General features: G+C 43.5%; 1 protein-coding gene across 1 annotated transcript; it reads left to right on the forward strand.

Annotated features, from left to right (window-relative positions):
- Nucleotides 1-903: 903 nt before the first annotated feature.
- LOC139545954 (neutrophil cytosol factor 2-like) lies at nucleotides 904-18069 on the forward strand. The gene is made up of 13 exons (XM_071354226.1): nucleotides 904-1077; nucleotides 1182-1264; nucleotides 1645-1753; nucleotides 5225-5356; nucleotides 5647-5754; nucleotides 5992-6051; nucleotides 6225-6262; nucleotides 6624-6762; nucleotides 10805-10876; nucleotides 11313-11400; nucleotides 11702-11799; nucleotides 16026-16149; nucleotides 16256-18069. The coding sequence occupies exons 1-13, from the start codon at nucleotides 904-906 to the stop codon at nucleotides 16384-16386; spliced, it is 1356 nt and encodes a 451-aa protein (XP_071210327.1). The 3' UTR covers nucleotides 16387-18069.
- Nucleotides 18070-18544: the final 475 nt, after the last annotated feature.

Below are 18544 nucleotides of genomic sequence, written 5' to 3' on the forward strand. Positions count from 1 at the left end.
AAGTCAAGGGGTCTGAATACTTTCCGATTGCACTGTATAGGGTACCCATAGGACTCTGGTCAAAAGTAATGCACTATATAGGGTGTAGGGTGACATTTGAGACCTATCACTGGTGCATTCCCTGCCTTGTTTATAGGAAATGCAAGGGGGGAGGACGTCCTTGTAGTGCAGGGTGGTGACTCCCTCACTGCACCCACAGCTTGCAGCCTTCCCTTATCTTCACTTCCCTGTTGCCATACTGAGCGGGACTGAAGGTGCTAAGCTGGCATACCTTTCCAGGAACCTTTGACAATAGGTTTGAATCTCCCTGACTCTCTAACATCAAACTTCTTTCCTTTTGTTTATGTTTTAAGTGTGGGAGCACCTGTAAGTAGAGATGTTTATTTTTCATATCATTAATATTTGTTTGAGTAGATTTTTAATTATTTGTGAAAGGCTTGGATAAAATTTATAATATATGAAAATAATATGATTAAAGACTTGGATCCTCTTTAAGAGTCCCTCTGTCTAAATCTCCATGCTGTGTTTGCTGAGGATGATGAAGAGCAACTACACGTTTATCTTTGTTGTGGTTTCATTCATAAAGGACACCACCCCAGTTATTACACTGTAGGCTTACATTTTCTCATAGTAATCTAGTTCCTTTCTTCATTGCACTCAGACATGACAAGGTAATTGGTTAAAGGGACTATCTGGGATTCGAAAAGCAACAAAGGAACTATATAAACTACAATGGCTATATATCATGTATTTAAAAGTCTTATTTAGTGTATTTACAAATTCCAGATTGCCTCTTAAAAAGTGCCATGTGTATACAGTTATTTCGATCCCCACTTGTCCTAACTTTTTTGAGGTACAACTTTAAAATAAATATATATAAAGAAATGTTCCTATCACAGGACGATGTTGTACACAGAGCTGCTGCGGTTGTGGGATGAAGCAGTGAAGGCAGTGGATGCCAGAGACTGGCAGGGAGCCCTGTCTAAACTGAACCAGATCACTGAACCTACCTCCCGTACTCTGTTTCTGACTGCCTCTGCTCACCTTGCCCTGGGGCAGCTGGAGCCTGCCATCCAGGTAAGTCTGGAGGACTGCTGTCAAGAGTGACTGATCAATCTCTGAAAGGATTTCTTTGTGTGTGTATGTGAGTGCGTCTAATATTTATCTGTCGCCCTGTGAAGGCTTTAGACCAGACCATAGCCAAGGATGAGCGACTTGCAGTTGGCTTTTTCCAAAGAGCTGGAACACTCATAATGGCTAGCAGGTAAAGAGATCACTGTACAACATTATGGTTCCTCTTCTGTCAACTGATGTTGTTCTCTCCTTTATTAAAATTAACAACAGGATGTACAGGTCAATGTGTATGTACAGCGTTTAGACATCGATTAACATATGAAGGCAAATGGCTGTCTATTCATGTTTTAGATTACAAAAGAGAGCCATTAAATCTGACATCCCTCTCCCTCCCACTCTCTTTGTTCCTGTGTGTGTGTGTGTGTGTGTGTGTGTGTGTGTGTGTGTGTGTGTGTGTGTGTGTGTGTGTGTGTGTGTGTGTGTGTGTGTGTGTGTGTGTGTGTGTGTGTGTGTGTGTGTGTGTGTGTGTGTGTGTGTGTGTGTGTGTGTGTGTGTGTGTGTGTTCTGCAGGCTGGAGGAGGCTCTGAATGACTGTATCTCGGCTCAGAAACACATGAGAGGGAACGTGGTCATTGACTACAGACAGCTGGGGCTACGCTACAAGCTCTACAGCTGGCAGGTACAACAGACTTACACCACAGTGTTATAGCTGTAGACTTACACCACAGTGTTATAGCTGTAGACTTACACCACAGTGTTATAGATGTAGACTTACACCATGCTGTTATAGATGTAGACTTACACCATGCTGTTATAGATGTAGACTTACACCATGCTGTTATAGATGTAGACTTACACCACAGTGTTATAGATGTAGACTTACACCACAGTGTTATAGATGTAGACTTACACCACAGTGTTATAGATGTAGACTTACACCATGCTGTTATAGATGTAGACTTACACCACAGTGTTATAGATGTAGACTTACACCATGCTGTTATAGATGTAGACGTACACCACAGTGTTATAGATGTAGACTTACACCATGCTGTTATAGCTGTAGACTTACACCATGCTGTTATAGATGTAGACTTACACCACAGTGTTATAGATGTATTTGTACCTTGCAGGTGTTATAGATGTAGACTTACACCACAGTGTTATAGATGTAGACTTACACCATGCTGTTATAGCTGTAGACTTACACCACAGTGTTATAGATGTAGACCTACACCACAGTGTTATAGATGTAGACTTACACCATGCTGTTATAGATGTAGACTTACACCACAGTGTTATATATGTAGACTTACACCACAGTGTTATATATGTAGACTTACACCACAGTGTTATAGATGTAGACTTACACCACAGTGTTATAGATGTAGACTTACACCATGCTGTTATAGATGTAGACTTACACCACAGTGTTATAGATGTAGACTTACACCATGCTGTTATAGATGTAGACTTACACCACAGTGTTATAGCTGTACGTGTACCTTGCAGGTGTTATAGATGTACTTGTACCTTGCAGGTGTTATAGATGTACTTGTACCTTGCAGGTGTTATATATTTGCTTCAATGCCATACAACTCTCCTTCCGTGGCCTCCAATTGCTCTTAAATACAAGTAAAACTAAATGCATGCTCTTCAACCGATCGCTGCCTGCACCTGCCCGCCCATCCAGCATCACTACTCTGGACGGTTCTGACTTAGAATATGTGGGCAACTACAAGTACCTAGGTGTCTGGTTAGACTGTAAACTCTCCTTCCAGACTCACATCAAACATCTCCAATCCAAAGTTAAATCTAGAATTGGCTTCCTATTTCGCAACAAAGCATCCTTCACTCATGCTGCCAAACATACCCTTGTAAAACTGACCATCCTACCGATCCTTGACTTTGGCGATGTCATCTACAAAATAGCCTCCAATACCCTACTCAATAAATTGGATGCAGTCTATCACAGTGCCATCCGTTTTGTCACCAAAGCCCCATATACTACCCACCACTGCGACCTGTACGCTCTCGTTGGCTGGCCCTCGCTTCATACTCGTCGCCAAACCCACTGGCTTCATGTCATCTACAAGACCCTGCTAGGTAAAGTCCCCCCTTATCTCAGCTCGCTGGTCACCATAGCAGCACCCACCTGTAGCACGCGCTCCAGCAGGTATATCTCTCTGGTCCCCCCTAAAACCAATTCTTCCTTTGGCCGCCTCTCCTTACAGTTCTCCGCTGCCAATGACTGGAACGAACTACAAAAATCTCTGAAACTGGAAACACTTATCTCCCTCACTAGCTTTAAGCACCAGCTGTCAGAGCAGCTCACAGATTACTGCACATGTACATAGCCCATCTATAATTTAGCCCAAACAACTACCTCTCCCCCTACTGTATTTATTTATATATTTAGCTCCTTTGCACCCCATTATTTCTATCTCGACTTTGCACATTCTTCCACTGCAAATCTACCATTCCAGTGTTTTACTTGCTATATTGTATTTACTTCGCCACCATGGCCTTTTTTTTGCCTTTACCTCCCTTATCTCACCTTATTTGCTCACATTGTATATAGACTTATTTTTCTACTGTATTATTGACTGTATGTTTGTTTTACTCCATGTGTCACTCTGTGTTGTTGTATGTGTCGAACTGCTTTGCTTTATCTTGGCCAGGTTGTAAATGAGAACTTGTTCTCAACTTGCCTACCTGGTTAAATACAGGTGTGAAATATACTTGTACCTTGCAGGTGTTATAGATGTACTTGTACCTTACAGGTGTACACCATGTACCAGAAGTGGAGTACAGTACGATGAAACAAGATTCAAAATGTATGTGACAATCCAAATGTATATAGCCCGTTGCTCCAAATGGTGAAAGATATCTGAGTTAAAGATGCAGTCCAGCTATTTAAAAAAAAACTTTTCCTAAAAAATATCCCAAGTATAAATACAGTAATGTTCAGACACTTAAGGGTAAAACAAGTAATTTTGAGCAAAATAGTGTTTTTAGACACAACTGCAATCTTCAAGGAGTTGGTATGATGTCATCGGCCTCCCGCCATGCTTGCGGGAAACATAGAGGAGCATGATATGTCATGAAATAACTGGACCACCTACTGAGATGAGCCTTTTGTTAGGTAAATCAGGTGATTCATGAGTTGAAAAGGAGACTGGAGTGCATCTTTAAGGATGAATCCCAAATGGCACCCTATTCTCTTTAATGGGCACTAATTTTGGCTATGGGAACTGGTATAATAGGGCTCTGGTCAAAATAAGTGCACTATATAGGGAATAGGGGGCCATTTGGGATGCATTTGACAAATTAACAACTGAGAATATCCCCAGTTCCATTATGTCAACACTTCCAATGTGCGGTCCAAAAGCCAGATAACCCACCTGGTAGGGACCTACAGTATGACAAAGCCTCATTGAATGAAGGGAAACAAGTTTAGGAGATTTACTTCATAGTGAAGATGAGACATATTTCATATTTTTATCCCAGGGCATGTACAGCTGTGTGTTTGTCTCAAACTGGGCTAACCAATATGTGTCTGTCTCTCTGGACATGACTATAGGGATTAGATTCAGGAAGAAATATATCAGCTAGAACAAATATGGTTGTTGCATTTGTTTTATTAATCACATTTGTGAGACTGTTTATAAATTCAAGTTCAGTGACTTATTTTATTGTCTGTTCAGAGATGAAAACAACAATGTGTTCAATGCAGCATCATTAAGTGATGCTCTGTCATGGGCAGTTGTTGATTATTACTTTTCTGTGTGATCATATCTGGACTTAATGACCATGTACTCTTACAATCTCCACCCGGCACAGCCAGAAGAGAACTCAGAGCCTGGTTCCTCTCTAGGTTTCTTCCTAGGTTCCAGCCTTTCTAGGGAGTTCTTTCTAGCCTCCAACCTTCTACATCTGTATTGCTTGCTGTTTGGGGTTTTAGGCAGTTTCTTTTTGTGTATAAGCACTTTGCTGCACCTGCTGATGTAAAAAGGGTTTTTATAAATACATTTGATATGGAGAGGGTTATTAGTAGACTGTCCTCTAGCGCTCTGGTCCAAAGCAATGCACTACATAGGGAATAGAGTACCATTTGAGACAGACGCTATGTTTCTCTGTGGTTGTCCAGGTCTTGTATAACGCAGCAGCTGTCCACTCCAGGTTGAACCAGTTGGACAAAGCCAGAGACATCCTGCTCTCAGCCTCCCAGGAGAAAGGAGGAGGGGGGCGAGGACTGGAAGTGGCTTTACACAGTATCTCTGTAAGTACACTACCGGAAAAACAATATTTTCTAGAATAACAAACATTGAATTCTCCCTACATAGGGCATGAGTTTTTTTTTTCTCACTGATCAAGGCACATGGTATGGAAAAACTCCTGTCTCTAACGTCACATAATACTTTGACATTGGCAGGGTGTGGTGTGTTCTGTCCAGTGTGGCTGCATTTCTCTCGGTCCTGAATTACCCTCTCTTTCTCTCTCTTTCTTTCTCTCTTTCTCTCTTTTTCTCTCTTTTTCTCTCTCTTTCTCTGTGTGTGTCTCCACCCCCAGAAGGGAGAGGTGCTGCCCATCCTCCTGGTGCCAGAGGGAGAGGTATTCCGGCCCAGGAAACAGGACGTAGAACAACTGGGACAGAGAGACTTCCTGGGCAAACCAATGGTAAAGTAAAACCACACCACACTGAAGTACACAGGCACAGTAACAGAGTACATCCCAAATGGCACCTTATTCCTTATATAGTGTACTACTTTTGATCAGGGCCCTATGGGATCTGGTCAAAAGTAATGCACTATGTAGGGAATAGGGACATATGTATAGTGACATATCTGTCTGTGTGCTTGCCTGTGTGTCCGTGTGTGTGTGTCAATCGAATCAGGCCTCTTCCTGTGCTTTCAGGTAATTTCCTCAATGATTCCCAATGATGACTTTGGTGGATTTGAACCTCTCAGGACCAATGTAAGACCACTGTTAACATAGCATCGGAAGTACACGTTGAATGTGTCTCAAATAACCCCCTATTCCCTGTATAGTGCACTGGTTTTGACCAGTCCTTATGCCATTTTGCCATTTTGGGACACATCCTATGCCCTCTGCCTCTCACTCTGACTGTGACTCTGTCTTCCGAACAGAAACCGGGATACTACGAGCCCAAGGTGGATAGAGTGAAGTAAGTAACATTATTCACATTGACTTTCAATTATGTTCCAAAACATGAATGTTGTTGGAGCAGAAAAAATCCTGTAATTATTCTCTCATGGTCACGGACACCAGAAGAAAATAAGCTCAGAACTGATATTTGAATCTAAAAAAAGATATCCATGGTTAATATGGTGGTATGAGTAACATATTTTTAAGACAAAGGTCTCTGACCGAAACGTTGATAATAAATGTATATGAGTCAAATGATGTGTTTATTTTTCTACAATGTTGATTGGGGTTCTTAATAACTCGCTGCAACACAAGTGAGATAATCATGGTAGTGTGCATCTTAACCCTTCACTTCGAATGCTGTCTTTGCCTCCCCATAGGGAATCTCGCTACATGCGTCTACGTAACCCCTACATGTCCCAAGCCCCTGGGCAGCTGACGGTGCCTGGGGGAGCCATAGTGTTTATTTTCAGTGATACAGACAGAGATGGACTGGCCATGGTCATACATGATGGACAGGTGAGAGACACCTGTAAAGAGTGGGTTAACTCCCTACACCTGTAAAGAGTGGGTTAACTCCCTACACCTGTAAAGACTGGGTTAACTCCCTACACCTGTAAAGAGTGGGTTAACTCCCTACACCTGTAAAGAGTGGGTTAACTCCCTACACCTGTAAAGAGTGGGTTAACTCCCTACACCTGTAAAGAGTGGGTTAACTCCCTACACCTGTAAAGAGTGGGTTAACTCCCTACACCTGTAAAGACTGGGTTAACTCCCTACACCTGTAAAGAGTGGGTTAACTCCCTACACCTGTAAAGAGTGGGTTAACTCCCTACACCTGTAAAGACTGGGTTAACTCCCTACACCTGTAAAGAGTGGGTTAACTCCCTACACCTGTAAAGAGTGGGTTAACTCCCTACACCTGTAAAGAGTGGGTTAACTCCCTACACCTGTAAAGAGTGGGTTAACTCCCTACACCTGTAAAGACTGGGTTAACTCCCTACACCTGTAAAGAGTGGGTTAACTCCCTACACCTGTAAAGACTGGGTTAACTCCCTACACCTGTAAAGAGTGGGTTAACTCCCTACACCGGTAAAGAGTGGGTTAACTCCCTACACCTGTAAAGAGTGGGTTAACTCCCTACACCTGTAAAGAGTGGGTTAACTCCCTACACCTGTAAAGACTGGGTTAACTCCCTACACCTGTAAAGAGTGGGTTAACTCCCTACACCTGTAAAGAGTGGGTTAACTCCCTACACCTGTAAAGAGTGGGTTAACTCCCTACACCAGTAAAGAGTGGGTTAACTCCCTACACCTGTAAAGACTGGGTTAACTCCCTACACCTGTAAAGAGTGGGTTAACTCCCTACACCTGTAAAGAGTGGGTTAACTCCCTACACCTGTAAAGAGTGGGTTAACTCCCTACACCTGTAAAGAGTGGGTTAACTCCCTACACCTGTAAAGACTGGGTTAACTCCCTACACCTGTAAAGAGTGGGTTAACTCCCTACACCTGTAAAGACTGGGTTAACTCCCTACACCTGTAAAGACTGGGTTAACTCCCTACACCTGTAAAGAGTGGGTTAACTCCCTACACCGGTAAAGAGTGGGTTAACTCCCTACACCTGTAAAGAGTGGGTTAACTCCCTACACCTGTAAAGACTGGGTTAACTCCCTACACCTGTAAAGACTGGGTTAACTCCCTACACCTGTAAAGAGTGGGTTAACTCCCTACACCGGTAAAGAGTGGGTTAACTCCCTACATCGGTAAAGAGTGGGTTAACTCCCTACACCGGTAAAGACTGGGTTAACTCCCTACACCTGTAAAGAGTGGGTTAACTCCCTACACCTGTAAAGAGTGGGTTAACTCCCTACACCTGTAAAGAGTGGGTTAACTCCCTACACCTGTAAAGAGTGGGTTAACTCCCTACACCTGTAAAGAGTGGGTTAACCCCCTACACCGGTAAAGAGTGGGTTAACTCCCTACACCTGTAAAGAGTGGGTTAACTCCCTACACCTGTAAAGAGTGGGTTAACTCCCTACACCTGTAAAGAGTGGGTTAACTCCCTACACCTGTAAAGAGTGGGTTAACTCCCTACACCTGTAAAGAGTGGGTTAACTCCCTACACCTGTAAAGAGTGGGTTAACTCCCTACACATGTAAAGAGTGGGTTAACTCCCTACACCGGTAAAGAGTGGGTTAACTCCCTACACCGGTAAAGAGTGGGTTAACTCCCTACACCGGTAAAGAGTGGGTTAACTCCCTACATCGGTAAAGAGTGGGTTAACTCCCTACACCGGTAAAGACTGGGTTAACTCCCTACACCTGTAAAGAGTGGGTTAACTCCCTACACCTGTAAAGAGTGGGTTAACTCCCTACACCTGTAAAGAGTGGGTTAACTCCCTACACCTGTAAAGAGTGGGTTAACTCCCTACACCGGTAAAGAGTGGGTTAACCCCCTACACCGGTAAAGAGTGGGTTAACTCCCTACACCTGTAAAGAGTGGGTTAACTCCCTACACCTGTAAAGAGTGGGTTAACTCCCTACACCTGTAAAGAGTGGGTTAACTCCCTACAGCTGTAAAGAGTGGGTTAACTCCCTACAGCTGTAAAGAGTGGGTTAACTCCCTACACCTGTAAAGACTGGGTTAACTCCCTACACCTGTAAAGAGTGGGTTAACTCCCTACACCTGTAAAGAGTGGGTTAACTCCCTACACCTGTAAAGACTGGGTTAACTCCCTACACCTGTAAAGAGTGGGTTAACTCCCTACACCTGTAAAGAGTGGGTTAACTCCCTACACCGGTAAAGAGTGGGTTAACTCCCTACACCTGTAAAGACTGGGTTAACTCCCTACACCTGTAAAGAGTGGGTTAATTCCCTACACCTGTAAAGAGTGGGTTAACTCCCTACACCTGTAAAGAGTGGGTTAACTCCCTACACCTGTAAAGAGTGGGTTAACTCCCTACACCTGTAAAGAGTGGGTTAACTCCCTACACCTGTAAAGACTGGGTTAACTCCCTACACCTGTAAAGACTGGGTTAACTCCCTACACCTGTAAAGACTGGGTTAACTCCCTACACCTGTAAAGAGTGGGTTAACTCCCTACACCTGTAAAGACTGGGTTAACTCCCTACACCTGTAAAGAGTGGGTTAACTCCCTACACCTGTAAAGACTGGGTTAACTCCCTACACCTGTAAAGACTGGGTTAACTCCCTACACCTGTAAAGAGTGGGTTAACTCCCTACACCGGTAAAGAGTGGGTTAACTCCCTACACCGGTAAAGAGTGGGTTAACTCCCTACACCGGTAAAGAGTGGGTTAACTCCCTACACCGGTAAAGAGTGGGTTAACTCCCTACACCTGTAAAGAGTGGGTTAACTCCCTACACCGGTAAAGAGTGGGTTAACTCCCTACACCTGTAAAGAGTGGGTTAACTCCCTACACCTGTAAAGAGTGGGTTAACTCCCTACACCTGTAAAGAGTGGGTTAACTCCCTACACCTGTAAAGAGTGGGTTAACTCCCTACACCTGTAAAGAGTGGGTTAACTCCCTACACCTGTAAAGAGTGGGTTAACTCCCTACACCTGTAAAGAGTGGGTTAACTCCCTACACCTGTAAAGAGTGGGTTAACCCCCTACACCTGTAAAGAGTGGGTTAACTCCCTACACCTGTAAAGAGTGGGTTAACTCCCTACACCTGTAAAGAGTGGGTTAACTCCCTACACCTGTAAAGAGTGGGTTAACCCCCTACACCTGTAAAGAGTGGGTTAACTCCCTACACCTGTAAAGAGTGGGTTAACTCCCTACACCTGTAAAGAGTGGGTTAACTCCCTACACCTGTAAAGAGTGGGTTAACTCCCTACACCGGTAAAGAGTGGGTTAACTCCCTACACCTGTAAAGACTGGGTTAACTCCCTACACCTGTAAAGAGTGGGTTAACTTCCTACACCTGTAAAGAGTGGGTTAACTCCCTACACCTGTAAAGACTGGGTTAACTCCCAACACCTGTAAAGAGTGGGTTAACTCCCTACACCTGTAAATTGTGGGTTAACTCCCTACACCTGTAAAGAGTGGGTTAACTCCCTACACCTGTAAAGACTGGGTTAACTCCCAACACCTGTAAAGAGTGGGTTAACTCCCTACACCTGTAAATTGTGGGTTAACTCCCTACACCTGTAAAGAGTGTGTGCTGTCTGTGAGGGTTGAGAATTGAGCAGTAGACACATTTCTGTTGTTTGCTGTAATGTATGGAAAATAAAGTTGTATTGTATAGTAGCAACTAGCTAGGATATTCTATAATGAATTAGAAAGCACATAAGAATAATGCAATACTTCTACATACCACAAGAGGCTCTGCTGTCCCCTAGCTGTCTGGCCCTTGCCCCCACCCCTCCATTGGCTGTATCAGTAATAGCCATGTCATTACATCTCCCCTTTCCTAACACAGCAACACCAACTCCTTTTATTTTGGTCCTGCCTTCTTTCTGTACGATTGTATATCTATGCCGTAACATTTTTTTGATTATCGCTCAACTTCCATTTTTCCCCCTCTTTTGTGGTTTAGAAAGGACTTGTCCCCATGACCCTTCTGGACCCAGTGGATGTCAACAAGTCCAAAGGCAGAAACAAAAATAAAGTAAGGCTTTCTATCTTCATCTTAGAGTTTCTTATTTCATCACATTTGTATGTTTTACTAAGACAATGTAGCTATTTACATAGTTGTGAACAGAATGTGACAATCCAGCAGCTTCAGGTGTTTAATCTCATCTGGGTTGTTCTCTCAACGTTCAGTTTTAGAGTAATGCTGAACAGAGCTGTATTTTAACTCTCCTCCTCTACCCACAGACAGTGAAAACATTTGTAGGCCTATTCATGTGTATCAAAGCTGCACCTGCTTAACACTGTGAAGCACAGACAGGGTTGTTGAATACCCTTGGATTTTAACAATGAGGGGATGAGGTGTCATAAGAGGAATAGCAATTATAAGCCCAGCCTGTCTGGATGTTTCACTGCTTTAATGGAAGGCACAGAGAGCGGTGTTACCTTGACTACTCTGGCTGTGTCGTCCACAGAGTATTCCCAGTGGGATCCCCCTCCCACCGGGTCTCAAGCCGCCCACTCGCCCACAGAGCCAGCTTAGCCACGAAGAACCTCCACAGGGTAGGCTCACCTCATTTAACCCCACTGGCAGAACGCAAGACCAAGGGGTTGGAGCTAGGCCATGCCAGCATCCATCTTAACCTTTAAAGCACCTTTATGTTAATTAAATAACAATAATTATTGTTATTATTTAACTATTAGAGTATTTTTCATTACACAAAGAATCTCAAAGTGCTTTAAATCATATTGTAACAGTCGTCATTCTGCCAGCCCCATGAACTATAAATGTGTTCATTTTACAGTCACTGATTATTGTACAAGTGTTCAGCCTTTTAAATCTTGTGCTATATATAATCTGCAGAGAGGCCTGATAGAGAGGCATCTCCACCCTCCTACCTACCAACCACCTCCACCCCGCCACCCAGGTACCCATCCACGGTGGACAGTCCTACTGAGCTGGTGAGTAAAGGCTCTGACTTAATCTGTGTTTTTATCTGAGTGTGTAACTCTTCATCTCTGTCGGAAATAACACATGTAAAGGTAAAATGAAGATGAAGATAATACAATTTATTTCTCTGAAGTTATCAGGTCCAAACAATTAGTACATCTGTCCTCCAGTTGGTTGAAGAAGAATGTTTGTCAGCCACAGGAGGTTGGTGGCACCTTAGTTGGGGAGGACGGGCTTGTGGTAATGGCTGGAGTGGAATAAGTGGAATGGCATCAAATACATCAAACAGCCTCCACTGGTGTCAGCCTGACTGGAAGGACCATTTGACATAATCCAGTAAACACATGATGTTGTGCTGTACATCTAGTTGCATGGGTTTACATACTGTACACTAGGCAGATGGAATTGTGGATAACTTCTAATTCATTTTATGACTCATCATTTTCAAGTGTCAGATGTAATACAATGCTGATGATTTGGCCTGATTAAGTCAATGCAAAGCCCAGGGGAGGGAGAGGTTGTCAGGTAAAAATATATTCTGGACAATTTAAGACTAGCTTTTGTGCCTCAGCATGTCAGAGTGACCTGAATGATTTTCGTAAGAAGAAATTACCTCTTAAAAAACTCTGATGGCCCTGCCAAACGTATGGGACTTGTGTAAGTCCTGTTCTACTTTTACATAAAATTCCCGACAGACTGGCTGGCTGGGGAAAAGCAAGAGGTTTCAGTGAGTGTTCTGCAGAGTTTTCTCCATTTCCATTCAGTCAATACTGCCAATACCAGTTATACAACTTATGTTAAGAGACCTGAGTGGGCCCATTGTTCAGAACAAAAAAATCTAGATTTCCTTGAGATCATTTACTGTGATAAGGGAATCATTAGCTACCATTCCAGTGTTTATCATGTAACCATTTAGTATGTGCTGTTTGAAATACTTTCCATCACCCCTAGGTTCAAATACTATTTGAAATCATTTTTAAATACTTACTGGGCTTGATTTAGTTTGACAGGCACAATAGAATAGTCGCTAAAGTGCAAGTCCTGCTCATCTAGCACTCCAGGCAGACTAAAGCAAGAGCTTAAAGTATTTGAAAGATTCCTCCATCGTTAACAAAATGGAAAGGTCAGATGCTTTATTATCTATTCCCTATTAAGTGCACTACTTTATGGGCTCTGGGCTACCCTGTGCACTCTGGTCAAAAGTAGGGCACTACAGACGGAATAGTGGGACATGTGGGACAATGACCTATGATACAATGTGTTGTGTGTTGATATTCTAGTTTGTCCCTTTAGGGCACCTGTAACACCCCCCTTTTTACGTACATTGGAATGCTTGGAACGTTTTGTCCTGTGAAAGGCATTAAACAATGCCCATGTTAGTTTCTACTCCCGTCTCATGTCCAGTCCTTATATTAGTTGTAGAAGTAATACAGTGTGTTATACAACAAAACTGGCGACGAGGAAGAAACGTTCTCACGTTTGTGTGTATCTTCGGTGAGATTGTTCCAGTGAGAGGAAGTGTGATTGTTCCAGTGAGAGGAAGTGTGATTGTTCCAGTGAGAGGAAGTGTGATTGTTCCAGTGAGAGGAAGTGTGATTGTTCCAGTGAGAGGAAGTGTGATTGTTCCAGTGAGAGGAAGTGTGATTGTTACAGTGGAGCTCATCAAACAGAAGGTAAAGCTACGTCTCTACAACGTGAAAGGCAACCATCCAGCATCGCTAGGTGCACATGGCAGGGAAAAGATCACACTAAACCGTCAGGTGGTTGCAAAAGAGGACACAAACCTACAAGGGATATTGAGGAAACACACAGATGTGTTCAAAGGAGAACTTGGCAGTATGAAGGACATAACAGTCAAACTGACCGTGAAACCAGTTGGTAAGCCAAAATGCTTCAAAGCTAGACCTGTCCCATACGCCATAAAACCAAACGTTGAAACTGAGCTAAACAGACAAGTCGAGAGTGGAATATTGGATCCAGTGAATATTAGTGAATGGGCTACACCTGTTGTTCCAGTCATAAAAAAAGATGGATCACTCAGACTGTGGTGATTTCAAAGTCACCATTAACCCAGTCTTAACTGCTGAAAAATATCCACTATCCCTCATTGATGACCTCTTTTCTGGTTTAGCTGGAGGACAAAATCAGTAAGATAGACTTATGTCAGGCCTATCTACAGATGCATGTGGACCAAGAGTCACAAGAACTGTTGACCATAGTGACTCCCAAAGGACTGTACGCCTTATGGCGTTGGTGCTGTTGTCTCACACATCATGCCATCAGGGGAAGAAAGGCCAATTGCTTTCAAGTAAAGCCTTACCTTAAGTAAAGATCAAGGGTGAATCGCTCGCCATCGTGTTTGGAGTTATGAAATGTCATCAGTTTCTGTTTGGCCGACGATTCACACTGCTGACAGACCATAGACCCCTCACCTCCATCTTTGGTCCCCACACCGGAATTCCATCACTTGCAGCCAGCCACATGCAGCGATGGGCATTACTTTTATCTGCTCACCAGTACGATATCAAGTACAGAAGGTCTGAGCAGCACTGCAATGCAGACGGCCTCTCAAGGCTTCCCTTACCTGTCACACACACTGAGCTGTCCCAGGCTGAAATCTTCTACTTCAAGGAAGTGACGAACGTCCCAGTTACATCTGTCCAAGTGAAAGAGTTCACCCACACTGATCCAGTGATGTCTGAGCTCGTGGACATTGTCACTCGTGGGAAAGGAGGAGAGCTGTTGGACTGCCTAAATCCTTACCTAGTGAGGAGGAACAAGCTTACAGTTCAGTCTGGATGCTTGCTATGGGGTTTTCGAGTCACCATACCGCCGCCACTGAGAAGGCAGGTGCTTGAAGAACTCCATTTAGGGCACTGTGGCATGGTGCGAATGAAGGAGCCACTTTACACAGCTACTTTTAGTGGCCAGGTTTGGACGCAGCTATCGAAGACAAGGCCAAGTCATGTTCTGCATGTCAAAAGATGAGGAACATGCCTCAGCTAGCACCAATACACCCATGGGACTTCCCAGAGGAGCCTTGGCAGCGAGTCCACATAGACTATGCAGACCCACTGGAGGATCGTATGTTCTAAGTCGTCGTTGACACACACAGCAAATGGCCTGAGGTCACAGTGATGAAGAGCACCTCAGCGGAGAGGACCATCGAAATGGTACGGTCAATCTTCAGTCGCTTCAGATTGCCAACGCAACTCGTTAGTGATAATGGCCCACAACTGGTATCTGAAGAGTTCCGGTCATTCATGGAAGCAAATGGAATTCAGCACATCAAGTCAGTGCAGTGTCACCCTGCAACAAACGGCCTCGCTGACAGATTTGTCCAGACGATGAATCAAGCTTTAAAATAATCACAAGGGAACGGGTCCCTCAATAGGCGCCTAACCACCTACCTGTTGACCTACAGAAACACCCCCCATGCTACAAGCAAAGAGGCACCCGTGTCAGCCATGATGAAAAGACACCTTTGCACGTGACTCGTCCTCCTGAGACCTCCAAAGACTAAACAGCTACTGGATACCTACCATGACTACGAGCCATCACCTGAACATCCACTGCAGCAACCTATAAATGTGGAAAGTGCTCCAGACTCACTTGAACCAGCCAGATTGCCTACTCAGGGTAATGTTGGGCACCAGTCTGGGCATACACCATCACCACTCAGACTCAGAGACAATGTGACTGTAGACTCACCTGTACGTTGTCATTACCCTGCAAGAGAAAGACGACCCCCTGACAGGTTGACTATTTAGTTCAGACTAACCTCCGACATTGGGGCAGAATACACCCCAGGGTTAAGTCTGGGGACTGAGGCATTCTACCCTCTTTCCCTAGTTCAGAAAAGGTTATTCTGAAAAATTATTTTATTTACTTTAAGAGAGCAGTTATGTTAAAAAATAAAATAATATGCAAAACAGTGAATATTTACTTTTTCCTTCTGAGGCATCAAAAGCAAAGGGGAGGAATATGTTGTTTATTGATATTCTAGTTTGTCCCTTTAGGGCACCTGTAACACCCCCCTTTTTCCGTACATTGGAATGCTATGTGCCCACATTAGTTTCTCCTCCTGTCCTTATATTAGTTGTAGAAGTAATACAGTGTGTTATACAACACAGTGTATGTAGCACAGTCCCATTTTGAACTGAAATGCCTCAATGGAATGTGTGGCTAATTGCTGAGTGAAAGCTAACCTGGTATGTTCCTCTGCTCTCTCTGTCAGACTGAGGACCCTCTGGCCAACCGTACCTTTCTCTACCAGATGGTGGCACTGTATGACTATGCAGCTGAGGGACCAGAGGATTTGGAGTTCAGTGAGGGAGACACTATTGACATTCTCGGTGAAGGTAACGGAATGGGAGAAATGATGAAGTGTTGTGTGTTTTAAGTGAACAGTAAGTACGTCACCTACTCTGAATAATGAGCCTCCTCTCTCTCCCCCCTGTCTGCCAGTCAATGAAGAGTGGCTGGAGGGTCACTGTGCTGGTAACATTGGCATCTTCCCCAGCCTTTTTGCCTACCGGGAAGGAGAGGCCCCCTCAACCATCGATCGGATGACCATGTTGCTATCAAACAAGGAATAGGCTCAACTCTTGCTCACAGTTAACAACTTGATACTTTATTTATCTAATTCCAGTTAAAATGATGACGGCTGTCAACGGCCTTCATCAGAATCAGTACGGAGACTATGCAGCATGTCATCTCTTGGTGTGCTTCTGTGGTTGTCTGATGGAGGACTACATAATTGGGTTTGCTGCATGCCTGACCAAGCCACTGACATTTTCCATCCACTCAGATGGAATAGAGTGGTCATACTGGGTAGCATTTGACCAACAGGTCAAACTTAAAGTGTTTCACCTTTTCTACTTACTGTCAACTGCTGTGAACGAATGTGGACCACTGTTATACTGTTATATGGTTGTTACTTCCTCCATGATCATGTAAACCTGTTAAACTAAAGAAGATCTAGTGGTAAGAATGGTGTTGTTCACTTCTGTTGAAGAAAACCTAATAGGTCTGCTGTGGAAATTCTACACATGGACACTCCAAGTCAATCTTAAAGGAATCATTGTTCGTTAACTGGGGAGGTTCTGACAAACTTGATGCACCATAGTACATGTGTGCCATCGGGGCAGTCCCGTTAGATCTCTTATATACAGCTTACAGACACATTACATAGGCATGATTTAGCTTGTTCCTCATTCATAATTAATTCTTCATTAATATTTGGTTCATGCATGTGACAGACCAATACCTCACGATGCTTCTTCTCTCCAAGCTGTGACCTTGAAACTGAGATAACCTTTCGTTCTCAAAACAAGGTTCTGGGCGTACTGCCGAACTGCAGATACAGATAGTGAGGATCCGTTCAGACACTTACATGAACGCAGAAATTGGTTATTAGAAAAGCACAAACACAACTCAATTCATGAAATAGGACATGCAATGCAATAATCCCATTCCCTAATTCCATTAAAGATAATTTACTTGATTGCCCAAATTGAACAAACTTCATAACATTTATGGACTTCCAGTCTTTCTTAACAGGGCTCTGGACTGACTGGTAGAAAAATAGAAGCCTGAGTCTGTGTGAATGAAGTGTAAGGGTAGAGGACCTTCTTTATCCCAAATAGCACCCTTTTCCCTATGTAGTGCACTGCATTTAACCAGGCCTTACAGGGCTCTGGTCAAAGTAGTGCGTTATGTAGGGAATAGGGGGCCATTTGGCACTCACATCTTAGTTGGCTGTGCAGTAGAAGTGCAGTGGTCTAGGCTTTAGTTAGTCACCACACAGGAAAATGTCAGGTACTTTTAGCTGTCGTCACAAATGATAGTTATGAAAAAAGAAGGGGCGCAATGAAGCATCAAAGAGCTCCATTCAGATGGCTTATTAAACCAGAGTCCTTTAGTAATTAGGCTCAGTCTGTTCCCATGTGAAGCATTTACGTCCACCCACCCATCCTCTGGTAGAACTCAGGGACTATTGTTGTACACCTACCAGGGATAATGGATGCATTATGTGGTGCATACATTATCTATTTGAGAGTGTGAATAATGTAGTCAACAACAGTGAATCTGTATTACAGGGTAACTCCTACATATTTACATCATTGATGAGATGACGCTTGCAAAATTAATACTAAATTGTATGTTCAAAACTATCCCAAACCAAACACACCTGGTCTGATTCTATACTGAACAAACGCAACATGTAAAGTGTTGGTCCCATGTTTCATGAACTGAAATAAAAGAGCACAGAAATGTTTTATATGCACAAAAAATATTATTTATCTAAAATTTTGTGCTCAAATTTGTTTACATCCCTGTTAGTGAGCATTTCTACGACAATCCATCCACCTGACAGGTGTGGCATATCAAGAAGCTGATTAAACAGCATGATCATTACACAGGTGCACCTTGTCCTGGGGACAATAAAAGGTCACTCTAAAATTTGCATTTTTTTCACACAACACAATGCCACAGATGTCTCAAGTTTTGAGGGAGTGTTCAATTGGCATGCTGACTGCAGGAATGTCCACCAGAGCTGTTGCCAGAGAACTGAATGTTCTTTTTTCTACCATAAGCCGCCTCCAATGTTATTTTAGAGAATTTGGAAGTACGTCCAACCGGCCTCACAACCGCAGACCACGTTTAACCACGCCAGCCCAGAACCTCTACACCCGTCTTCTTCACCTGCAGGATCGTCTGAAACTAGCCACCCGGAGAGCTGATGAAACTATG

Source organism: Salvelinus alpinus, chromosome 19, assembly GCF_045679555.1.
Source record: "Salvelinus alpinus chromosome 19, SLU_Salpinus.1, whole genome shotgun sequence".
Taxonomy (NCBI): Eukaryota; Metazoa; Chordata; class Actinopteri; order Salmoniformes; family Salmonidae; genus Salvelinus; species Salvelinus alpinus.